The 26,374-nt window shown below is 44.0% G+C and overlaps 1 protein-coding gene across 1 annotated transcript in view; it reads left to right on the forward strand.

Annotated features, from left to right (window-relative positions):
* The window catches only part of G9a (histone-lysine N-methyltransferase G9a), a 187,259-nt gene that overhangs the window by 92,630 nt on the left and 68,255 nt on the right, over positions 1 to 26,374 (forward strand). Inside the window, exons 13-16 of the mRNA XM_050191012.3 lie at positions 11,000 to 11,115; positions 13,665 to 13,703; positions 13,792 to 13,855; positions 18,386 to 18,489. Coding sequence (XP_050046969.1) covers positions 11,000 to 11,115; positions 13,665 to 13,703; positions 13,792 to 13,855; positions 18,386 to 18,489 — 323 coding nt within the window. The remainder of the gene's footprint in view (positions 1 to 10,999; positions 11,116 to 13,664; positions 13,704 to 13,791; positions 13,856 to 18,385; positions 18,490 to 26,374) is intronic.

Below are 26,374 nucleotides of genomic sequence, written 5' to 3' on the forward strand. Positions count from 1 at the left end.
ATAGTAGGTTTCGAATCGATTATCGAATCGAATCAAGAAAAAGGAAAGCCAAATGTTGAATTGAATATCAGGAAGGGTATCGCGAAATTTAATGCTTCCAAATTTTATGCAAGCAATAAGGGAGCTGCGCATGTTCAGAAGTCTACTAGCATTCCATAACAATAATGTTGCAAGCTATCAGTAACTTAGGTACCTAGGAATCAAAAGGTACAGTGGGCATTCTCTCAGTTCACTTAGTAAGTCCCTCCATAGAAAGTCAGAGTGCGAACCTCTTCTCGGCGACATCCTGAGAATGCTTGGTGAAAGTGAAAATCATGGTAAATTAATTCGTCTCTGTTGGGTTCCAAGCCACGTGAGAATCTTGGGAAATGAAAGGGCGGACCAATATGCAGTAGTGACAGCCCATGAAACGCTAACAGAAATAAATCTTCCACTCAAGGACTATGTTTGGGTAGTCCGTGCTGCGATCACCACAAAGTGGCAAAAGGATTGGGACTGTCAAGTTAACAACAAACCACAAATCCCATACTGCAGGAGTGGAAGACATCATACCACCATGAACGTTTCATGGAAGTTACGGTATCCTTTGTCGCATTCGTATCAGACACACACATCTCACACATAACTTTTTATTGAAAAATGAAGAACAAGCAGTCTGTAATCAATGCCAAGGAACTCGAAAAAGTTTGCCTAGTTGGGGTTTTATTGCGTGTAATTTGTTTTCAGTTTCTTTATTCCACTGATGTTGCCAGCGCTGGTGCAGCCGGTTACGGACAGAAGGTTTAATATCTCGAATAGGGACCTTAGTAACTTCAATGTCACCACGTAGACCAGCTTCTCTAGCATTCTAATCTGCCACCTCGTTTCCTGCTATGTCGCAGTGCCCCGATACCCAGCATACCACGAGGGAAAGTTCTTCATTTTAAGCATCATCAATTGATTTCAGCAGCTGATTAAAAACAGGGTTATCCCCCAGCTTTCCCCTGGCTAATGCAGTCACGACGCTTAGAGCATCTGTGTAGATAATAGCTTTTTGTATGCTATGTTGTTGTATATGATCCACAGCCAGTCGTTTACCATATGCTTTGGCAGTGAATATGCTTCAGTTTCTATTGAGGTTTTTTGTAATAATATAGCAATGACAATGTGCTGCGCATGAGACTGCCTTAGCTGTGTTTGAGGCGTCCGTAAAAAAGGACGTTGCATTATATTTGTCTTCCAGCGATAAGAAGTGTTGTATAATAGCCTCGTGTGGCATGTTTTTCTTGTCAAGTGCTTTAAAAGTCATGTCACACAGAACTGGGTGGAGGTACCAAGGAGCAATGAGATTACTGGGTCCAGTTTCGTAGATATCTGAGAAACTAAGCCCTAATTTTTCAGCAACAGTTGTGACAGCCAAAAGAAATGGCTGAGCTAGTGATGGCCTGTTCGCGTACAGCTGTTCCGATGTTCGATCATCCATTAGTGTTCTGCACGGGTGTTCCCTCTGAGCTATTATGTTGAGGGCATGTGTAATTCCTAAGTGCATTCTCTGATACTCCAAGGACCACTGATTGGACTCTGCATAGAGACTTTGAACAGAGCTGGTCCAAAAAGCACCAGTGGCTAGCCGAATGCCTAAGTGGTATATGGGGTCAAGCATCTTTAACATTGTTTTAGACGCTGACTGAAATGCCACGCTGTCATAGTCTATTTGGGACCTCACAAGGCTATTGAAGAGTGATAGCAGACATTGCGTGTCAGTTCCCCAGGAATAATGAGCCACAATCTTTATGACGTTTATCGATTTGAGGCGTTTTAGTTTGAAATCCCTGATGTGTGGAATAAATGTAAGTTTGCTACCAAAAATGACGCCAAGAAATTTATGTTTGCTTTTGACCGTCACTTTGTGTCCATTTAGTTCAATGGACGGATCAGGGTGTAGGCCTTTTTTTTTCTTGTAAATAGTACGCATGTTGTTTTTTCTGTATTAAAGCGGAAACCATTATCATTTGCCCATCTCGATAGTCTATTTACACAAAGCTGAACCTGATGCTTACATATGGATAAATTACAAGATTTGAAGGTCACTTGCAGACCGAGTAGGCAATTGTTGGTGGTACAAAAGTTTGAAGTGAATTCATTTTTACAATGAACAGCTTACAACTAAGTACACCTCCCTGGGGAACACCATTTTCTTGCATGCACAAAAGTTCGAGATAGTTTGTTACCTATCCTCACCCGAAACTTTCGATTGGAGAGGAAGCTCTGTGTGACTTGGAGCATGTTTCCGTTTATCCCATATGCGGTCAAGTCTTGCACTATGCCATACCGCTGTGCTGTGTCATATGCCTTTTCGAGATGAAACAATGCAGAAAGACAGTACTGATTATGGACAAAGGCATCTCGTATGTGCGATTCAAGGAGGACCACGTTGTCAGTTGTTGATCTTGCACGAAAACTGGCTTGTAGCAGATCTAGTATACCATTGTATTAAAAAAAATTTATAATGCGGCAATTCATGGTTTTTTGAAAACACTTTGCATAAACAACTAGTTAAAGCTACTGGCCAATAATTTGCAACCACGGAGGGATCTTTGCCTTGTTTGAGGATCGGTAGAATGATTGCCTCTTTCCAGCTGTAGGGCAGACAACCAGCATCAAAAATTTTATTAAAGAAGCCCAGCAAGCATTCAAACGTCTGCTGCGGCAGTTTCTTTAGCATGTCATAACTGATCTGGTCCTTACCTGGAGCTGAACTTCGGCAGCTGTTTACAGCTATGTTTAATTTGTGTATTGTTATAGCGCTGTTGTAGCCATCTCGACTTCGTTTATACCATCTCACCTTGCATTATTTTTATCCCATGAACCTATGTTTAGAGTCAGCAGAGTTTTTAAATACCTTGCCAATGTCAATTTTTTAAACAATATATACTACAACCCAAACCGCCATGCTCCATCACAAACGTGACGAGCCTGAAGAGTTGAATGCCTCGAGGTCTCGCACCTTTTCGCAAGGTAAAAGTACTTTGCTGACGGCTTCGAGGCAAAATTTTATTGCTTATAATTACTGAAAACTAAAAATAATCTGTATAACTCATACATAGAATATAACATATAACAAGTGATCACTCATAGTTACCGAAATCTCTAACCCACGCACAGATGAAGTACCTGATATAACATTAACCGCATTGTTTAGCTAGGCCTTTTATATCTTTTTAACTAGGAATTATCTGCCCCTTTGTATAGCACACTTCAACATGCTTACCATTCTGGTCTGACTCTTGTATTTATACTATAAATCGTTGAATATATCCATAGACTTGACACTCTTTGGCCAAAGATGCCCTTGCACCATTAAAACCCAGCAATCCAGACCTGATGTGAGGAAGCGGGGGGGGGGGGGGCAGATTGTTAAAATGCAGGGGTTTTCCCTGTTTAGGAATTAGTACAATTTTGGAATGCTTCCAGGACGATGGCAAAGAGCCCGATTCCTATGCTGCATTGATGTGATGAAGGAGAGTCGCGAGTGTGTCTATGTTTCGAAGAAGCCGATTAGTCATACAGTCATCCCCGGGGGCGGAGTTGAGGCTTAAGGTGTGAACCACTGTCTGTAGTTCCGCAAGGGTAACGGGGAATCCATCTCAGTGTTGTCCTGGCCTATGTAGGGCTGTTGCTGCTGAGGTGTTGTGGTGCCACTGTACTTGGTAAATAGGTCCCGTAGTAATTGATCGGAGCCCGGAGCCAGATGTAGTAGTTTCTGAAGTTTCTGCCGTTGTGTAGTTTTACTGGTGCGATCATTGATGAGATGTCGGAGGATATTCCAGGTTTTGTGGAGGTTAGGTTGCCGTTGCATACCATTGCATATAGCATGTCATTACTGATCGGTGAGCTGATGCGCATAGTGCTCAATATCACGGTTAAGTAGCGCGATGCGTTTGCGGAGCCTACGGTTGAGCATCTGATTCTGGTATTGCCTTTGAAGTCCCTCGAGGGCCTCTAGTTGGTTGTCGAGTTGCTGTAGGCCAGCCTCTTCAGAGACAATTTTGGTCGCTTCCCGGGCGTCCTCTAACAAACCAGTGATCCAGATCTCAAAGAGTTGGTGGGGGGGCCATCTGGAAGGTTGCACTGTGCGCGCTGTGCTCGAAATGCATCCCAGTCCGTGAGACTAAGCAGCTGTCCAACCCGTCTACTCGAACTGGCCGTGATCTATGTCTGGAGGATGAAGTGGTCGCTGTTGAGAGTGTGTCCAATATTGAACCAATCTGCCATGAGAATACTCTTGGTCAGGGTTAGATCTGGTGTGGTATCCCTGAACATACTGTTACCTGAAAGAGCGTAGGTTTGGGCATGTTGGTATTCCATAACTTTTACGTTTTTAGCGCACGAAAAGGGATGAGAGACAGAAGTACGATGCAGACACAGCGCTAACTTCCAACAATTGTTTTTTTATTCTGAATAATGAATTATGAATAATTTTCAAGATGTCTTAAATATTTAGTCTGAAATTTAGAGATGCAGCCCTTAGATGGGTATGGCCCTTGCACAAAAATATGTGCTATTTCACTAAACTGAGGAAACAATTCATGATCTGCTATGGAATCGTTTCTGAAAGACATTTTTGAAGGTTGCTTTATTCAGACACCCTAAAGGCCCTTACAGGCATTACTAAGAGGTGGGGGTGGAGGGTTATCAACAAGATATTTCAAACACAATTTGGGGGGAAAGGCAATATAGAACACTGTAGTATAGATCACCGAATACAACATGAAAAAAAAAAAATGCATACATGATGGGAAAGAAAAATAACACTCGGTACAAAGCATGTATAAATGCACTTACAATGTGTCAAAGGCACAAAATTTTGTTTTTACTCGACATGCGTATTTAAACTGCGCTTCAAATGAGTTACAAATTAGTCATAATCATGTATAGAAGCAATTTCTTTTGGCAGCTTGTTCCACTGATAAATAGCAAGAAAGAGCGGTGATTGCTGAAGGAGATTCATACGCTGAAACATGGGATGCACTTTGAAGGGATGGTCGAGGTGGGGGAAAATTCTTTGCGGGGGTTTGATATGGGATGCTGTAAAGGATGACGGGGTATGATACAATCTGTGGAAGTGGGAAAACAGTGCTAACAGTCGTCATTTTTCTAGAGAGGGTAATTGGAAGGACTCTTTGATAGCCGTGAAGCTGGACGTTCTAGAGTAGGTTTCAGTGATGAAACGTGCTGCTTTATTTTGTAAAGATTCAAGCTTGTTTATTAGGTATGTCTGATTTGGATTCCATAATATGGAAGCGTATTCCATCTTTGAACAAACTGGAGCTGTGTAAGCTAATAGTTTAGTGGACTGATTTGCTAAATACAAATTTCGCCTAATGAATCCAAGTGTATTATTTGCTTTCGAAATTATTTCATCAATGTGATCATTCCACGTAAGGTTTGAAGTTAAATGAACGCCCAAATATTTTAACATAGGTACATTCTCTATGCACATGCTGTTCATAAAATATGAACTTAAGTGAACGTTACTGGCTCTGGTAAATGACATTGTTTTTGTTTTAGAAACATTTATTTCCATTTGCCATTGCTCGCGCCAAAGTGAAATTTTGTTTAGGCCGGCCTGTAAAATATAAGTATCTTCAGAGGTGATAATCTGTCTGTAAAGAATACAGTCATCTGCAAACAACTGAACTGTTGAGGTCAGGTTGTTACTGATGTCATTAATGTAAATTAAGAATAAGATTGGTCCAAGTACGGATGGAGCCCTGAGGAATGCCAGATTTAACTTGTGCTAAAGGGAAAACTGATCACTTACGGAAACAAATTGGTAGTGATTGGTTAAAAAACTTTAGATCCATTTAACACTTTTACCATGAATGTTAAGCCAGCCAAGTTTCATCATTAAGCGAGAATGGGGAACTTTATTGAATGCTTTCTTGAAGTCAATAAATATGGCATCGATATTTATTGAATCGTGAACAGCTTGATGAAGATCAGCTATAAGTTCAAATAGTTGTGTTTCACAAGAGCGTCCTTCTGAAATCCATGCTGATTATTAGAAAAAAAAGTTATGTTCAGGTAAATATTTCTCTGAATACCTCCTGTAAACACGCTGTGAATAGCATTGGAAGTGCAGGAGGTATTCAGAGACCTGGATTGGGAAGAATTGGGGATAAGAGTTAATGGAGGATACCTTAGTAACTTGCGATTCGCTGATGATATTGTCTTGCTTAGTAACTCAGGGGCCAACTGCAATGCATGCTCACTGACCTGGAGAGGCAAAGCAGAAGGGTGAATCTAAATATTAATCTGCAGAAAACTAAAGTAATGTTTAACAGTCTCGGAAGAGAACAGCAGTTTACGATGGGTAGCGAGGCACTGGAAATGGTAAGGGAATACATCTACTCAGGACAGGTAGTGACCGCCATTTCGGATCATGAAACTGAAATAATCAGAAAAATAAGAATGGGCTGGGGTGTGTTTGGCAGACATTCTCAGATCAGGAACAGCAGGTTGCCATTATCCCTCAAGAGAAAAGTGTATAACAGCTGTGTCTTACCATTACTCACGTACGGGGTAGAAACATGGAGGCTTACGAAAAGGGTTCTAAAGTGAAACCTCGTTAAACCGTAGTTGGCCGGAGCTCGGAAAAAGTACGTGTTAAACGGTAGTACTGTTTAACCGCAATAGCATGAGATCGCCCACTTACCTGTTGAAAACGGAACTCAGAGAGAGTGTGATGAAAGGGGAAAAAAACATGCAGTAATTATTCACTTCGCGCGACAAAAATGTTATTTTCGTTTGATGCCGCGGCTGCCTAGCACGACGACGACAGAGGCCTCAAACTTACTGAAGCTGCGTGCCAGCTTTTCAGCCAGCCCCCTCTTCTCGGCAAACACTTGCATGGCAGATTCCTCGTTGGTGTTACGTATTCTCCGTGCACGTGCGCAGTAGTGCTGCAGAAGTCCCGGGGGCGCCTTTTTCATTGCCGGGTGCCGGAGTTTGGAATACTTTTCGTTTGGAATAGAGTTATGTTATCGCGCCCCTGTTCTCGTCGCGACGATTGCATTCATGAGGCTGACGTAACGCGCAGCTTATGCCACTGTCGGGCCTGAATCGCCCGTGCTGTCGCTTTCCGTGTCATCCTCATCACTGTCGCTAGTCGACACTTCGGCAACAACACAGGCAGCGATGGTGAAAAGTCGAACCTCATAGCCGACATGTCTTCGTGGTCGCAGTAGCGCTGCTGAACAACTTTGCATTCCAAATGCCACATACTGTAGTCAACAGCAGATCCCTGTTGCGTGCCAGCGCCGACTTCTTCGTGTCACGTTCGATAGCACGGACGATGTCTAATTTTTCTTCTATGCTGAGCACCCGGCGTCTTTTTTATCCGAGCTTCAGAACGACGCGAGTCCTTGCTTGCACGACCCCATAACGCTCTCTGGCACGGATGGATGGATGGATGGCGGCTACACCCTTTGTAACGGGTGGCGGCTGGCGCCACCTAGCCTTTTGCTCCCCCTCCTATTTTTTTTTCCTTTATATCACCTAAATAAATATCTAAAATAGTATAGAAAACATTAGCTCCCCGATTTTTGGTATTATCTCTCCCTTGACTTCCTCCACCAATCCTCTAGCCTCCCCTTCGTTACTGCCACTTTTTTATAGTCTATTTGCCCTCGTTCACCGAGGGCAAATAGACAAAATGTACCTGGAAATGATGTTGATGTTGATTTGGCTTCACGCGCAAACTCACAGGTGCTTGGAGGTTGTTGTTCCGATCTCTGAGGCTTGTTGTTCTGCCGGGCCACCCGATGGAGACGGTGCACCGCCGTGTTTGCGCGACGAAAAGTTGAAACGCTACATTTTAACCGATGGGTATGCAATAAACTGGTACGGTTTATGCGGATACAAAACACATTATCTTCAGTGGCCACTGAGTCGGCGATTTGACTTTACTACTTTTAAAACGAAACTACTGTTTAAGCGGTTACGGTTTAACGAGGTTTTACTTAAATTGAGGACGGCACAATGAGCTATGGAAAGAAGAATGATGGGTGTAACGTTAAGGGATAAGAAAAGAGCAGATTGGTTGAGGGAACAAACACGAGTTAATGACATCTTAGTTGAAATCAAGAAAAAGAAATGGGCATGGGCAGGACATGTAATGAGGTGGGAAGATAACCGATGGTCATTAATGGTTACGGACTGGATTCTAAGGGAAGGGAAGCGTAGCCGGGGGCGGCAGAAAGTTAGGTGGGCGGATGAGATTAACAAGTTTACAGGGACAACATGGCCACAATTAGTACGTGACCGGGGTAGTTGGAGAAGTATGGGAGAGGCCTTTGCCCTGCAGTGGGCGTAACCAGGCTGATGATGATGATGATGATGATGATGATGATGAAATATTTCATAACTGCTGAAGATATATGCTCAAGTAATTTACCTGGAATACTAGTGAAGAATATAGGTGTATAGTTTGAAGGCACTGATTGGTCACCTGATTTGTAAATGGGAGTGATACGACCGATCTTCCAGTCATCCGGTACAATTCCTGTATCTATTGATTGCTGGAAAAGGGCGGCTAACACGGGAGGTATTATAGGCTTAATCATTTTAAGTATCTTTGTGCAGATGCCATCTGGACCTGGCGCTGAGTTATTCGAAAGTCGATCGATGGCCGATTCTATTCTCTCCGGTGTCATTATAAGGTCATTCATAGATGAGTTAATTGAAAGAAATGTTAGATCAGGTGGTATTGGGTTTTCGTTTGTGAATACAGAGCTGAAAAACGAGTTTAATTCAGTTGCAGCTTCAAATGGTGAGAGTAGCACGCCATTATTAACGATTGGTATAGTGGATTGAGAAGAGTGTTCAGGGATAATTACTTTCCAAAACTTTTTTGGATTGTTAATTAATATGCTGACGATGTCAACATTTAAAAACTTGTCTTTAGATGCTTCAATTTCCGCTTTACATTTATTTGATTGCTCTCGGTAGCGCTGCCAATCACCATCCAAGCCGGACAACTTTGCTTTAGAGTAAAGGCATTTCTTTTTATTGATTGCTCTCTTCACTTGGGACGTGAACCATGTGCTCTATGTATATGAGGTGATTTCAATTTTGGGAAAGTGCTTTTGTTTCAGTTCAGTAAGCTTTCTTCGGATAGTGAGCCAGCTATCATTTGTATTGTGATAAGCCATGGTTTCCAAGCACCACACAGAAAAAGATGACAGCTCTGCAAGAATCGCGTCGATATTTGCACGGGAGTAATCGTAAATAGATTTCGTTGCTTTTTCTGGTTTACTACTTTGTAAAAGATATTCACAGTGTACTACGTTGTGGTCGCTAATACATTCAAGGACGTGAACAAGCATATTTTCCGGTTCGGTTGTGAGGACTAGATCTAGAATTGAGTTTCCACGTGTTGGCTTGCAAACTACTTGATGCAGATCAAATGAACAAAGAACATCAAGAAATCCCCTGCATTCTCTATACACATGTTGTTCATAAAATATGAACTTTAGTGAACGTTACTGGCTCTGGTCAAACAATCAAACATCTTTAAATCAATGTTTGTTGAATCAAAGTTCTACTGTATTTTTTAAAGTAGTGATATTGTCAGTGATACTGATTAACATTGGGTGAAGAAGGGAAGCCTCAGCTTGGAGCCGACATTTAGACACGACCCTTTGGTGAAATATGGGCTCCAGCCTGAAACATCTCGTTTACCCAATGTTACTCAATTTATGCCTTTCTCTTACCAATTCTGTTGGTTGAATGTTCACCAACCCTTTCGCTGTCGGACCTTTCTAGCCGTGACGCACCCCCAGTGTCGGGGTGCTTCATGTGGCTTGGTTTCAGGGAACGAGCATTACAGGGAATGAACATAGCAATTTATTTTTTATTATGATTGGTATACAGTAAACATCATCATCATCATCAGCCTGACTATAAAATTCGTTCAACATCCAGATCTGACGATGCAGAACCCTCTTCCTCGCATGAGACTCTAATCCGAGCTCGGCTTGTATTCTGAATCAGAATTGAGCCACCGCTCCAATGAGCAGACGAAGGTCCCGTGCGCTCAGCCATGTGAAAGTAACCGCACGCAGGGAGGATGCGCTCTCAGTCGCCTGCACAACGGAGAGAAATGGGACGTTGCATGATCAAGAAGACAGAGGGAGATGGAAAAAGGCTAAAACAAAGTTCGAAGGGCTTTACGTTTACTGCTGCAAGTCGGAAGCGAGGGTGCGGCGAGAGAGCGAAAGCAGCAATCGAGTCACTCTTTTCGGAGAGGCAACGGTGCGTGCCCCTGAACTTGACGCGCCATAGCAGATGCACCAACAGAATAAAAATAAAAACCTTCAAACCAGCGGAGATGGCAGAACAACCCTTGAACCCATAACCACACCCGCGTGCGACGCATGATCTAGCGAACGCGGAGCCACCGCGCCACTCAGCAAAGAGAGAGGGGCGAGTGGCAGTCGCACTGTACTCTTCAATACATGTACTACTAACACAGGTCGGGGCGAAATTACGAACTTGTAGAAAGAGTCAACAGATGGCGTGGCCAGTCCAAGAGCACCAGCGTTGCGCTCAGGCGCGAAATTTTGAACGCACGATAGAGAACGTACCGGTACGTCAGTGACACTGTGGGGTGGAAGCACGAAGACGTACCGGTACGTCCGTGACAGCGAAAGGGTTAATCAGTCAAATAATTTGCTAAACGATATGAGAAGATGAAGTTCATCTGCACTTTCTGTGTTATTGCTGTTTGCCTGATTATAATAATTTTTTTCAACTTGCAACTGCTGTGAACCTGTTATGGTTTGTTCACTTAAGGTAGTTAGACACCGCATTAGTCTTTATATTCTAAATGTTTTTGTTGTGGGAATTGTACAGTTCCATGTGTACATGTTGTATCTAGACTTGAGTTCTTTGCTTCAGAAGCAGCAGAGTTATTTTGTGCTTGTGATAAAAAAATTTATTTTGGCTCTTTGATCAGGAGGAGAACACAGCACTACACTGGTCTGCCTTCTCAGGCAATGTGGAGATTTCGTGGATGTACCTGGAGCGCGGCTGTGATCCCAATGCCAGCAATGAGCGTGGTGACACCCCTCTGTTAGTTATTGCACCACTCTGATGTTACACTATTGGCCGTGAGATCGAGCTAGCCGCTACTTGTTTACATGTACACGTATGGCACACATATCATTTAAAGTTTGTTTGTTCCGTGGTTGTATCGCAGTTGTAAATGGTGGTATATACTTTTTTGATGATGTAAAAACTAATTTGGCTTGTACTGCAATAAAATCAATGACTGCACATGTTGAGCACGCAATTGTGTAATTATTGCGCCTTCTGTTCGCCATAGTTATTCAAATTTTATTGCTGCATTGTGATTCAAGCACTTCACAAAAAACACTTGGCATTGTTTTAAACAACTAAAGTGGTCGCTGCGATACTTGAATGCGACGCTTTGGTGATTGCCTGTAGCAAAGTGTTCATAATTGCGCAATTTTTGGGATACCACGAAACATGAACGAGGAAGTGTGAGGTCATTTAGCAGTATGAAATAAAATATTAAGTGCTCATATGGTATCGCAAGGTACAAATGATCTTAAGTGTATGTTTGCGTGACTGTCACTTAGTGGTGACCATCCTTAGCTGTGACCATCCTTAGCTGACTATCCTTAGCTGTTCCTGAGGTGTACTTCCATTATGTGGGTATCCCATTATGCAGAATTTTACCTCGTAATAAATTTTTGTGCTTATAAATTATCTGCTAAAAGGAAAGTAGAAATTGAATATTACAAGAGGATCACGTGTAAAATTTCAGTCGCTAGGCACAGTGTGCAGCAAAGCAAGGTTGCTGGCGGCTAATATATGCGCTGTTTAGCATGGTGTTGTTAGCTTGACAGAAGGTAGCAGTCATCATTTTCACAAATAAAGAAAACAGTGCCATAAGGCTGGCTCTAAAAATAATTGAAAATTATTCGCACCATTCTCACACACGTAATCATGCAAAAATATCCTTGTGCTAAAATGCTATGTGTTTAGTGTTACTGCAAAAAAGAACAAATAAACAAACAAAAAGGTGTGTGAAGCCACATGGTGACCCTGCCACTGCACTGCCACTCATAGGGGCACAACTTGTATAATTAAGCTTATTAACTATCTTGTACATGACAGAGAATCAAAAAAGAAGTAAACGGTACTAATGTATGCAGACAAGTGGGGAAGTAGAGTCACAATAACTAGCTGCTTTAACTTCACTGTGTCGGAAAAATTTGGAGGACGCTTAAGCTTCGCCTTCAAGAGTGGAACGCGATAACATTATCGCACCCCGTTCGCACCGCCTACTCAAACGCACTACGCCAGCCAAACGTCGCGATCGGCACAGATAGCCAGGCCCTGACGCGCCATGAAGGCGGACGCGATCATGGGGCGAGTGGCGCGCCACATGTCGGGGCAGCGCCGTACATTGCGAGGAGGGGGTTTTCTGTGTTTGCCGCAAGATGGCTCTGCGTGTGCGCAGAGCGCAGAAGAAATGTAGCGGAAACGTACTTCGCTACTCGTGAAACTGCGACTTCTGTAAGTTACATGGTCATAATTACCGATATATACCACAGTATAACTTTCTACGGCACGTTTCTAAGGCAACACCGCATTCACTAGAGGCGATTTCGTCCCGTTTTGAAGGAGCGAACTCGTGGCTGAGTGGTAGCGTCTCCATTTCACACTCCGGAGACCCTGGTTCGATTCCCACCAGCCCATCTTGCAAGATGTTTTTTATTTATGAAGTGCCTTCTGGTATTTATCGCTCACGGCCAACGCCGCTGACACCGGCTTTTCTGCGACACGAGCTCATTAACGCTGTCGCGTTAAAACACATTTTTATAACCAGTGCAAGAATAGCAGAAAGTTGAGTTGTGCAACAGCAGTGCCAGCAGAATAGGCTGAATGCACTTCAACAAAAATCAACATGTATGTATACCAGAACAGCAACTGCATTTTACGCTCCTCTCACGTATAGTAGGAATGTTCAGGGCGTTTCGTACAAAAATGTGGCATTGGAGGGCAATATATCATCAGTATGCTGCAGTCAACATGTGTCATTAACATACAGTCTGCCCAAGTCGCTCTCGAAGTGCTGCCTGGTACATTTCAGTGCACACGGCCTACTGCCCATCCACACTAATGCGGAGATGGTGCTGCCACCTATAGCCCGATCTCACGGCCAATACAGATTGTAAAAATTTGGGCTAGATAAGGCCTTGTCATCTCTATAGTCAATTTCAGGGGTAACATAAAGAAAATTGAGCATTGAGCAGACATATCTATTGAGGCTAGAATCCCAGCCCAGCTAAAGGTGAGGGGAGGGGATGGAGGGATTAACAAAGAGATGGCCTTTCATATAAAATGAGGAAGGCCCACCTTTGTCGTCTACCCCCTCATTTTATTATTATTTAAAGCTGTGCTGCATGTCATCCATTGTTAAACCCCTGAGGAAGAGGCCAAGTTGGCCCTGAGAATTTCGGCGGAATAAAGACTAGTTTCATTTGGAAATATTCACTTTGTAATTACCCCAACCATGCAGATAATTCTGTCAAAATGTTTTTAGTTTCCAGCATCTGACAATGCATGTTCTCTGCCTTTCTCCTTTCAAGGCACGTGGCTGCAAGGCAGGACAACTATGATGTGGTGGTGTGAGTATTTATGGTCAGCCTAATATTGTGATTCAAGTGGTCATAGAAGGGACCTTTGATCCTAGCCCGAGATATTCTGCATATGCAGGCTGCTGCTGAACCACAAGGCTCGGTTTGATGCCCCAAACAAGCTTGGTGACACACCATTGGCAGTAAGTAAAATTTCATAGCAGCTGCTGGTCCTGAGCTTTCCTTACTTATTTTTCAGTTCCACTTTTTTTGCTAAACCAGTATCACAGCAATAGCCACCCACCATCAGAGGTGTCTTGTAAAAAAGGGGGAAAGGGGGGGGGGGGAGCCTGTGGCCATTTGAGCTCTCGGGGGCCGTAAAAGGCAGTGCTTCGAAAGGTCAGCCAGGTATCAGCAACAGAAGTTATGGTTTTACGCTGAATCGACTTGAGTATCTATTCGCAGAGGCCACATGACACTCGGGAAGCTAACAAACCGCCTCGCAATGAAAGTGAGTGTACGGGATGGTACGAACATTGTTCTCAACCGCCATCACCACGTTTGTGACACACCATACGGAGGCATCTCATCTCGTTCATAGATGCATAGTTTCTTGTCGAGCTTCTAGCATTGTTATTGGGCTTAATAGACATTTGGCTTATGCGGTAAAGCATATCAAAGCACATCTTTCATTTGGAATGCACATAAGACATTTGCCATCACTTTTTTGCCTGACGGTGCAAATTGTTCTCATTAGGCCCCAAAATTTTATTCAATTGTTTACAAAGCTAAGTTCCTCCTTGCATACCCAAATCAAGATGTTTGCAACATACTATACATGGTATACCCTTCGTGGGAAGGCAACCTTAATTGGTTGCTGTTAGCTTTGTGTCTTGCTTCATGCTTGAGCAGCACTTACTGATTGCAAAGTAATAAGAAGCTTCGCCAAAATGGCCACAGATTACTGCTGTACTACTCCAAATGTTCCAAAAAGACAAATTTTTCTGCTCTGAAGCTGCTCCACAATGCTGGTGTGGCTGCTCCTAAACTGCTCCAGAACAACATTTCTCCTGCTCCAAAAATTGTCCTAAATGCTAAACTGACTAGACCACCACTGACCATTGTTTGAGAGACATCATTAAAACGGCCTATGCGTCGGATTGGAAAACAGACAACCAAAGAGAAGTTTCTGTGTCTTCACTGCTGCTGCTGTTTAAAAATGTTGCTGACTTGACGAAAGTGCAAATTTTGCACCTTTTAATTGAAAAACTGCTAGGGCTGTGGGAGGCTAGTTTTGACGATACCTCCAGTTGAAGTTTTATTTTGCGATTCTACCCAATCTGCCAATAATTAGGAAACCTGACAACTAGTTGAGTCATCATTTCAGAAACTGCATGATGCTGCTAGTAGAAGAAATTGAACAGAAATGTTTAACAATGCATAGAAAACCTGGCAATCAATTTGATCAATTTCTATAGGTGTGGTAACGAAACAGTTCAGGAGACTCTGCACCCTCAAGTTCCTATGCAAGTTATAAAAATCGGCACATTCGACCCCCTCCTAACCTCCACTCCCCAAAAATTGAACATCACATTTCCAGACTTCCGAGTGGCTGCTAATTATTGTTGTCAATTTGGCTTCACACTTCTCGGTGTAAACTTTGACTACCATAGTGGTTAGTAGGGTTGGTAGAGCAACTGGCTCAGTCTGGGGCAAGGCTTCCAGTCAGCAAAGCAGGATTTCTCTCTCATGCTGCATAAACCTTCCATTTTCTTTTCTTTATTGCTTTCTGTGTGACCAAAGTGTCAATTTTTTGTAAAGCAGTCTGCATCTTTTACAGTTGCACATGCTTTTAAGATTGCTACTTGTGCAAAATTATTGCCAAAGCTATTTCCTGGCTTGTAAGAGATTTGAATTGTGACTTTTAGCTTACCATCACTGTATTTATGAGTCGCACAAGTAATTCTAGATATTCCTTATTCCGTGTTTATTGCAAGTTTCTCTAACCTACAAGGAATTTCCAACGCAGCAGCAGTTATAGAAGAAAACATGTTCACAAAGAAGGGCATAAATAGGACAAGTTTGTCTTTTCTGGCTGAAGTTTTCGTGCTGAAACGTATTTTACAGCAAGCTGTGCAGAGTACCCTCACAGCAAGTTATACACACACACATGCTATGTGAAGGTAAATTAGTGACAAGCTTTATTAGCTTTCTATCCACTTGGAAGATAATGTTCCCTCACATTCATCTGCAATGAAGGCCTTTGTGTGGTTTTGTACACACATGATTTTGTACAGGCAACTTGTACACATTTTTAAGCTGTGTTTTGCGAGCACCATTCGCTCCCAGGTTCAGCATAATTAAGGAACTTCATGAAGAGCTAGCGCACCTCTCTACTAAAGGACTAGTGGCCCAGTGGAAAGACGAAATCATTTATGGTAGTATGTGGTGCTGCCCTATGCTGTAGACTATTAAAAAATGCCTTTTGCCCTTCCGCACTCGCACTCAAACACATGTCTGTTGCACTTAGCTATTGAAGTGCTTTTTGTTATCTTGTTTGGGCATCTGTGCAGCCCCTTTGCTGTGCCCAAGTTAAGCCATGCTACAATTTCTGCTCACTCCCTGCCTTTTGAGGTGAAACCCCTGTGTACTAGTGATGACATCTATACAGAAGTCTGTTAGATTTTAGGCTAAAATTTCTTGGCAGCTCGCATTTGTATCTGATCGAGTGCATAAGGAAGCTTATGAGTCAGTGTTGCTGGGATGGTATATGTCCCAGAAATTCCAGCATAGTGAACTGGTACAAGAACGCCAAATGGATTTAAAGTGATGCCAAAATTCAGGAACTTTTCAACTGTGATTTGGAGGACTTCAGTCACAATATAACCTACATTCAATGTCTTTTCTCTGAGTAATGTGCTAGTTACCATAATTAAAGTAATTAGATAGCATAATCATTAACTTTGTTTGAGTGTTAAAATCAAGAGAAGTTGTAAGATGTTCTGTAGCATATTGCCAATAAATTTGAATTGAAAAGATCCATAAACTACTCTGAGCTCAAAGGCAAGCGAGCATTGTCTTTTTTTTTTCCACCTTTGTTGCCCTCCTCACTGCTGCTCTCCTCCTCGCTGATTACTTCACTTGAAAACTTGTGGGTACCACATCACTACAGAATGTCACGTTGGCTCTCTTTTCTTGTTTGAAAATACTGTCACCTTTCGCTTATCAGGACTCTGTGCCTTTTGGCTAGATGCTGTTTCCACTGCACACTCAGTGCAAAACACTACATGAAATGAAATCAGTTGATTGCACGCAACAAACGAATGAGATAATGATAAAAGAGCATGTGTGACTGCATAGCAAAGGCATGCTAGCGAGCGGGTCAGAACTGGAGCCCCTTGTATATGGACTACTTTACTGCTTTTAACGGGCAGAAACACCCAAAATTCCCACCACTAAAGAGGGTTAATTGGCTGGTGCAGCAGTGTGGCAGCATCATCGTGTAGTTGTTGCTGCTGTAAGGTATCTCAAAGGTTCTTGCACATCAGGAAAAGTAGTGGTGCCAAAAGCCACTGTTTTAATGTTTGGCATTATCACCTATTAATTTATGAAGCTATTTTGACTGCATTACCATGACATAAATTGGATGTTGAAATAGATATCTCGTCTGGCCTGGTGGTAAATTTGTGCCAATAAAAGAGACAGGTCATTGGCAGAAAAGGTCAGGTCAATTAAGGTTTAAAAAGATTACAATTTCGCCCTAAAGGAGACGCATTGATTGCGATAGCAAATTATTAGACAGCTATATGAAGTAAGGTTAATTGCTTTATCAGCTGCATAACCTGCTGTAAACAGTCACTTACTAAATTACCAAGCACATTGTCATGCGCATACAGGCAAACAAGAACACATTTCACTCGCTGACCGCGGGCAGTTGCTGTCAGAACACTGGCGGGATGAAGAGCAGCAGCAGCGGTGAGCGAATTCCCCCTCGGGTTGCCTCTCGCTTCAATGTGAACTAGGCGTGGGAGAACACGGTGCACGTAAAGCCTTCAGCAATCTCCATTTGGCTAGGCTTCGAAGCCAGTGCAGATTGCCTCCAAGATAGGATGTACACAGTCGCTCGCAGCCACTGCAGATGGAGTAGAAGGGGACACTAACCTGCTCCCACCTCCTAGCGCACACGTCTCCCTGCTCCCCCCCCCCCCCCCCCCCTTGCATGTATAAGAAGGTGGTGCGCACTCTCCCCGCCTTCCTCCCTCCTAAGCACGAGGAGACACCACCACATCAAGCCATTAGCCTTGTCTGCTCATCCTTGCAAGTTTTCGCTTGCACCTACAGCATATGGCGTGCGGTCACAATGTTATTGCACTTGGACTTTATACAGAACATCACGGTGACGGCGGAAATTTGCCTAGAGTGTCCATGTAATTGCTATCGCAATAAAAACATTTTGAATTTCATATCGAATCCTTGTCCGCAGAACATTCCAACTTACCTGTGAAACACACATGCTGAGCATGTGTGCCACAGGTGAATTGCATTGAACTTGTAGAGAAAATTTGCCTCTAAGATCACTGGCATCTGGGACACAATCCTTATAGGGAAAGTTAGAATTAAATCTGAGGTCCCAATTTTACCGCAGATTTTTTGTTGTGATCCTGCTGCTCTTGGCATTGCAGTTATGTGCATGCAAGACTACTGGAGGTAGCACTGAGTACTGTCTTTTGCAGTGTTGTAAGGATGACAAAGCCACAAGCTACTCCTTGCTGAGCATCAACCAGATGCTTGGCCAACTGCTAAAGAACAAGCTGCGTGTTGAGCGTGTACTTCACAGGTGAGTTGCTTTGAACACACAGGGAACATCTGTTGTCTGACTCCTAAATTGCTGGAATGTGGGCCACAATCACTCTAGTGGAAGTTATGTGTGGCATTAACTGGTGGCACTGACACAGTCTGAAACTGCGCAGCTTGCACGGCATCTTATTGGATGTTGAGGTGTGAGCTATTTTTTTGTGACAGTTTGACTAGATAAGCTGGCCATGTATATCGTGCTTCTCTTTTCTTTAACCGCTTGTCTCGATCCTTGTTGAACTGTTGTGAATGTCTCCCTTTGTCTAAGTGTCAAGAACCTAATCTGTGGTACCAGACGTAAAGCAGTATGGCAATCAAATTTTATATTCCATGAAGCCTGCGTGAGGACTAGCACATTTAATAGTTTTACTAGTGTGAGAAGTAATAATGAAACCTCTTAACTAGACTGCAATGTCTAAAGCCCTTCAGTGAAGGGCAAATCGTATTTCACCAAAGACACCTGATGTTTGTGTCTGGTGGCTCAGCATTGTTTAGAATGTGAAATAACGATTTTGTCCAAGTCTGAGGATGTGATAGAAATTGTATTGATATTTATTCTATAGCATTAAACTTTTTCAGAAGTCAGTACACTCATTGCATAAACATATGAAGTTATTAAACCTTTATCAGCATGATTATATATATCCCGGCCACGGCGGCCGCATTTCGATGGGGGCGAAATGCGAAAACACCCGTGTACTTAGTTTTAGGTGCACGTTAAAGAACCCCAGGTGGTCAAAATTTCCGGAGTCCTCCACTACGGCGTGCCTCATAATCAGAAAGTGGTTTTGGCACGTAAAACCCCATAATTTAATTTTAAGCATGATTATAGTTGTGGAAAGATGGTTTGTCTGAGTTAGTATATTTACAATTCTTTTTGCTTGATTCTGTGCTACTGATCCATTGCACTAAGTGGCAAATTTTGGTAATAAATGTGAATGCTTGCTGCTAGAGCCACTTATGAAGGGCAAAATGAATAGGTTTGGAGTTAGGAATAGATTAGACTTACTGTATTGTTCCAGTCTTGCACGCATATTTTCAGTTTTACGTGCTTGACCACTTATGTTATAAGTTAGCAATTTGTTTAGTTCAGATCATGAATTCAGCTTGAAACAGAGCTCATCTTGAAAGGGACCTTACTGTGTAAATAAAAAGTTAAGGTGGGCTTTACAGCACAGTTCTTGTCACGCCTTGTCACTCTTGATAAATTTCTAGTGCACCGCTCGGTTGCTCTGCTGCTGATGGTCGTCTTGAAGGGAACCATGCATCGCCGGCAGTCCAGCACATGGCGCCGTCGTGCGGTAGCAGTTGGCCGCAGGGCATCAAACTCCGGCACTGAGAAAGAACGAAGACCCGTTCTGATTGTTGTTTTGCTTATATTCACCTTATCTTTCATATTAGTACATGTTGCCGGCATCCACCACTGCTCGATTTTAGGCAACATCACGCAAGTCACGTTGCCGAAGTAGCGGCAACGGCAGCTATGGTGACACGCTTTTTCACGCCAGCGCGATACGTTACAGAGTGGGAAGCGCTGCGCGGACGTTCAAAGCTATAGTGGTGGCGCTCTTGGACTTGATGCCAAGGCAAGTAAGCCAAGTCATCGCGGTTGACGGCAACTTTTCATCGCACTGAGGACCCCTTCAAGCCATGGAATTCTTCCGTGAATAAACTTTCACAATTGACTAGTTTTTCTGATCCGTCTTCCCAATCATCTCATCCCGGCGGTACTCCTGTAAAGAAAGTTTCCTAATGGCATAAGTAAGGTAGTAGCTAATTAAAGCAGTTTTCAGAGCTGTCACTGACATAAATATTAAACTGACTGCTAGAGCCAATGCCGGAAAAGAAATCTCGATAGAGAAGCCGCGCCCGCAGTAAAGCTTGGCGCCTGTAACTTACCGCTCCAGCGTGAAAGAGCATGCGTCACCGTAGCCGCCATTGCGACTACTTGCGTAATGTCTAAAATCGAGCAACGGTGGATGCCGGCAACATGCACTAATATGAAAGACAAGGTGAATATAAGTGAAACAACAAACAGAACGGGTCTTCATTCCTTCTCAGTGCCACGGTTTGATGCCCTACAACTCTCCATTACTGTGCGACAGCACCATGTGCTGGACTACTGGCGATGCACGGTCCTTTTCATTATGACCGTCAGCAGCAGAGCAGCCAAACGGTGCACTAGAAATTTATCAAGCTGTCACTCACAAGGCCCCGTGTGATAGTGAGGGCAGAGTGAGATAGCGGCGCCCTGTTGTCGTCCCGCAGCCGCTCCGGCCACCTGAGCCGTGGTTTGTTTACTTTTTTGGCCTACAGTACTTCACCAGTTCGTCTAGAGTCATGCACCTCTTCCAGGACCGATTGCTCTCAGCCATGGAGGAAGACATTTAGGAGGTGAAGCTCCCATCAGCGCAAGCGAGCTCAGGTGACCAGATAAGGTCACAATTGTATGCGCCGACAGGGCTGTATGCAGTGGCGGCGCCATGCGGCACGTCGTAGAAGCTGCAGTGAAAAAAAAAATATATATATATATGCAGCGCCTGGGCAGGCGGCTCCGGCGCGCTCTCCGGCCACTTCCTCCGTGCCCTCAATAGAAGTCAGGCGCGCGGCCGAACGGGAGCAACATGCTCAACCGGTTTCCCTGGCAACCGAAACAGCCGCCAGGCCCCACCAGCATGATAGTGGCTCTGCGGGCTTGTGACCTTTTCTGGTTGCCGCAAACGGCGGAGTTTCCACTCCTAAATGTTTCTTGCTCCAGGCTCTCAGCGTAGCTGGGCAACTACAAGATTATGGATCCAAGCATATCTGTTTGCATTTTTGCAGATTGTCTTTATCACCTCTGCAATGAAGAAGAGTAGAAAGAAATCACACGCCATTGTAAACTGTCTTGCGCTGCTCCGTGCTGGGCCGAGATGTGCTACGGGTGGCCTTCTTGGCGTGAACGGAAGTTTCTTTGCTGCCCATAGCAGCACATCATAACCAAGCGAAGTATGCACCCTGAAGATAATCAACAGAGCTCTCAGGTCATGCAGAACGATCGGCAGATAGGTGCGCACAAGGAGACCGCTTAAAGCCATAAAGGAAACTCACTGGTGAACAGCTGCGGATGTCTCAGGCTGACTCAAAACATCGTCGCTGTCAGAGCTTGAATCTGCTGTGCCGTTATCTTCAGAATCATAACTCGAGCCCTCATTACTAAATTGAAGTGCAGGTGCAACATAGCTTCGAGCACGACGCTTTTCTCGTGATGCAGCCGTGCGGGACGACGCCATGGGAGTGACTTTCGATAACTGTGCAGTGATACTGGCAGTGCCCCTTGCTTTACGAGAGAAGTGAAACCTAAACTCTTGGAAACTGGTTGAAAATGCCAGGTCCACATGTTGGACACACGGCGGACCTTCAGAAACACACTTTCGCGAAATAAATCAACTCGAACTCCAAACGCTCACTAGTGAACAGCTGGCGTCATTTTCGGTTAATTATAACCGCTCAGCACTGTCGGACGGCTAAGCCGGCGATGTAATTGAATTCTTGACATGCTTGGAGTCATTTGATTACAAAAGTTTGATGCTAGTGTGGTGTAATCGTGAGCAGCTAGCTTTCTTCTCAAGCGTGGCAGAAGGTGACAGCCACGTCCCTTTTTGCTACCACATATGCACATTAGTTCACAAAAAGTCCGTCAAAAATCACAGCATCGCTGGAGCGTGAAAATTTAAACTGATTCTGAAAGTGCAGTGCCTGCTCTAACTACTGGATGGCCTTAAGTGCATAAGAAACAGCTCCTATGTGTCGAAATCGGCGATCTAAAGCATCAATCACAGGTGATTGATTTGAATAGGCGTGGTAACGAAAGAGTTAAACAACACTTGGGAGAGAGATAGATGCAAGTGAGGACTATTCCAAATGAATCTGCTATAAAAGAGCTGCGGTTGTTGCGCAAAGGTGCACATTCTCGAGCGAATAATGCACAGGGCAGATAACTTTTGCTCAATAAAAAATTCCTGCAGAATCAATCTCGCGATGCATGTCGACGTTAATGCAATTAGCATTGAAGCAATGTAGTGACATGCCGCATTGCCACCACGTCATGTATGCAGCCAGGCTCTTCTCTTATGCATTCCTCTGGGCACGCTGTGCAATCTAGTGCTACTGCTGTGAAGTCTGCGTGTGGCATTTGTCTGCATATACTGTAATATCCGGAGTCATTGCCCCCCCACACCTCCCGCCACCTGAAATGAATAGAAAAGACAAAAAACCCCATAATTTCATTTTTTTTTAATTCATAGAAAAAGTTGGGTGGGCCACGTCTCGGGGACCAAACAAAAAGAATTGGAAAAAGCTAGAAAATGTAATCTAGCATGGTTTGACAAGACATAAACTCAACTTTTATCACGGGATGTTATCTTGCATTCCAAAAGAATGAAGAAAGTCATCCAAGTTACAAGCTAGCAAAGTGATGAGCGGCGAAAGCAAATGAGGAAGCCAGTTGTAAGCAAACAAAACTGGTGTGCGTGCGTACAATATGTACACAGTAGTGGCCGGCTGGGTGTCTGGGTGGCATGAATGACATACTGCTCCACCTAAACCGAGGGTGACGAACCATGGATGGCTTTCATGAAATAACTGGAACAAAACGTTTGTTTGGCATCCGAGAAAACCTTTATTTACTTGTTGTGCTCGTCAAAACCATCAAAGGAAACATCATTTTTCGAATCAGAAAGAATACCAATGCCATCTTCGGCTGGTCGTTTCTGAGCGCTCTGGAGTGCTCTTGCGAGCGGCGTTGTCTTCGGCTGATTGAAAGAGGGTGGGCGGCCTGCGTTCGGCTGGTTCTTCTCAATTGCTTTCCTCCATCTTCGAGCGCTCTGAGACGCTCCGAGCCGTGTCGTTGGAGCAGTTGTCGAGATTGAAACGTCATCGCAGCGCCGCGTCGCTGCTGTTGGCTGCTCTTCCCGCCGGCAGCGCCGGGAGCTTTGGATAGACGAAACATCGGACATTGGTAGTAGTCACGTGGTATCGCATCTGCCATTTCCTCCTCCGAAAGCGAGTTGCACGTTCGGCTTGTGCGCTTGTCCTCTACCTCTGAGCTTGGGGAACGCCGGATGTGCCTGACTCTGCTGCGAGGGATGGAGGTGACCAGACGAAGATACCATGAGAGTTTCGTTCTGCAACCCCTCTTGTGTTCTGGCTCCAGTGCTGAAGCTGCAGCTTCATTTGCGGACGCCAGTCACTTGCTCAGCTCGCCACCTTCTGAGCTGTCGAGGGCAGTGGAGAGACCACACCGCTTGAAAGACCAATGGACTATGTCTTCGGAAAGTGCAGCCTAAGCCTCTACCACAAAGTTAATCACGTCTTGTCTGGAGGACTTCTTGAGGTTCCCCTTAGGTGTGATTGTTCCTGCTCTCAGGAAGTTCATATGCGTCGAAGATGATCCTTAAAGGGCTTGATCCAGGACACATCTGCAGGCTACAGGATTGATGTGCGTCGGCCTGGTATGAACACAATGTTGGTGTCCACCTTGCTTAGGGCCTTTTGGGCTTTTTCGGTCTTGTGAATAGGTGCCTTGTCTAGCAAAAGAATGCACCAGACGTCGTCCTTGTTTGGCCCCCAGAAATGGGTGACACATTGGGCCAGCATGGGAGAAGTCATCCAGCCGTTTTTCGAGCACGTCACTTGTACGTTTGCTGCAATCAGTGTAATTGTCGATTAGGAATTGCAGTATCATAAGCTTTGGCGTCGCTCTCTACACTAAAAAATGTAGATAAAGTAACTGAAAAGTAAGAAGGAAGTGCAATACCTGGAATTTTGAGCGTGAAATAGGCGCACGGAGGTACGTTCAACGCAGTGAAACGTTGAACTGCTTCTTCCATCTGGAGAGGTAATAATGGGAGGCCACAAAGTTACCGAACCCCATCTTCCCGGCAAGCTGCTTCGCATGCTCCTGAAGGCTCCAGTTGCTCACCGATCGTTCTGCTGCTCATTTCGTTGTTAGAAAATCCACCAGTCCCTCGTTCACTTCTTCACTGAAGACAGCACGGCCGCTGTGGATGGTGTGTCTATACTTCCTACTTCCGTGGCACTCACACAGCAGCACTTCGAGTCCCACTCCCACACACGTTTGCGGCCCACGTTAAAATGTGTGGCTGCACCCACATTTGTTCTGTGATTCCGATACCATTTGATAATCTCCACTTTATTCTTGACTATGTAGCTGTTCCTCATCATGTACAAAAAGGCTGTAACACCACTGGCAATGACAGAGACAGTGGGAATATGGTCCGCAAAACTGCAGCTTTAATAGACCCCTTTCGAAAGAATGCACCAGCTGTTGCACACAACTGCAACTGCCTAGGTGTGTGAATAAAAGAGTTTCTTTCTTTCTCCTTTTTTTTTTTTCATTTTGCGGTTGCACCATTCGAGAGGGTATTTTTCGCAAATTGCGAGGCCTGCTGTTTATGTCCTCTAGGAGTGGGCGATGACTTGGTGGTTTTGACATAATCAATTTTTTACCTAAAGGGAGTTGGGCGATCACTTGAGGATGAAAGTTGAGTCAGGATATTACAGTATATTCTGACAAGATTATCTGAATATTATGACATGGGTTCGATTCCGCTCAGCACCAAAGGAATTTTCAAGTATTTTTTTTTTATCGTTGAAGAGCGGCACGTACCCAGTGACCCAAGTTTGGCATCAAAGGGGTTCATTGAAATGTGACACATGTCTAGTGGAACATACCCAAGTTGGCGTCAAAGAACCAAGCGATTGTACTATGCTGGGTACCTGGCCATAAAGGCATAAAAGGCAACGTAGCTGCTGACGAAAACGCTACGTCAGTGAGTTTTAGCAACACAGATGGAAATATCCCCATTCCTGCCACCGACCTAAAGCCCTTTCTGTGCTGTAAATTGAGGAATCATTGGCAAGAAGAGTGGGATACACAAACATTGAATAAGTTACACATTATAAAACCAAAATTGCGGAATTGTATAAGTGACAAAACAGCACGGTACAAGGAAGTACTTCTTTGCCGATTAAGAATAGGACACACTTACAGTACTCACTCCTACCTCTTGACTGGCGGGGATACTCCTACTTGTAGTAGGTGCGGCGATAGCCTGACTGTCCTCCATGTTCTTATCCAGTGCCCTGCAATAGAAACAGAGAGGAAAAAGTATTTCCCTTCTGCGTATTGGGAAAATATACCTCTCCATCCTGCATTTTTTCTTAGTGACGAACCATTTTTTAAACTGCAAATAGTCTTAGATTTTTTAGCCGAAACCGACACCCTGAAAATCATTTGGCCAGGCAATTTTTAGCACATGACTAACAGCCCTGCATCCAAGGGCTTGCTTGAAACTCTGGTGTCAGTGTTATGTTTTATTGCATAATGTTTTAACGAAAGCCCATTGCCATAGCCTACATCACTGCCTAGTCACCGTCATTATTTTAGCAACTATATATTCTACGCCACTTACAGCTACAGGTTTTAGGCCCTTTTACAGCCATGTGACATCTACCATGAGGAATTCATTGTGCACGCCATCAATAATACATCGTCAACATTATTACTTGTCATGGCGCTCTTTGGCCAAACCTGGCCCTTGTGCCATAAAACACCACACATCATCATCAAGTTGGCGTCAAAGAGGTTAATTGAAGAATGGCACATACCCAGTGTCTCATAGTCACTTACTCATGTTGATCCAGCGATTGATTTTGAGCACGGTTCCCTCTGCACAGCAGCCGAATGTTCTACCCATTAGAACATTTAACCCAGTGACCGAAGTTGATGGGAAAATGGTTAGAGACATAGATACACACATAGAGACGTACTGGAAAGTGCACGAACTATCCAAAGAACGCTAATT

This window comes from Dermacentor andersoni, chromosome 1 (assembly GCF_023375885.2).
Source record: "Dermacentor andersoni chromosome 1, qqDerAnde1_hic_scaffold, whole genome shotgun sequence".
Lineage (NCBI taxonomy): Eukaryota > Metazoa > Arthropoda > Arachnida > Ixodida > Ixodidae > Dermacentor > Dermacentor andersoni.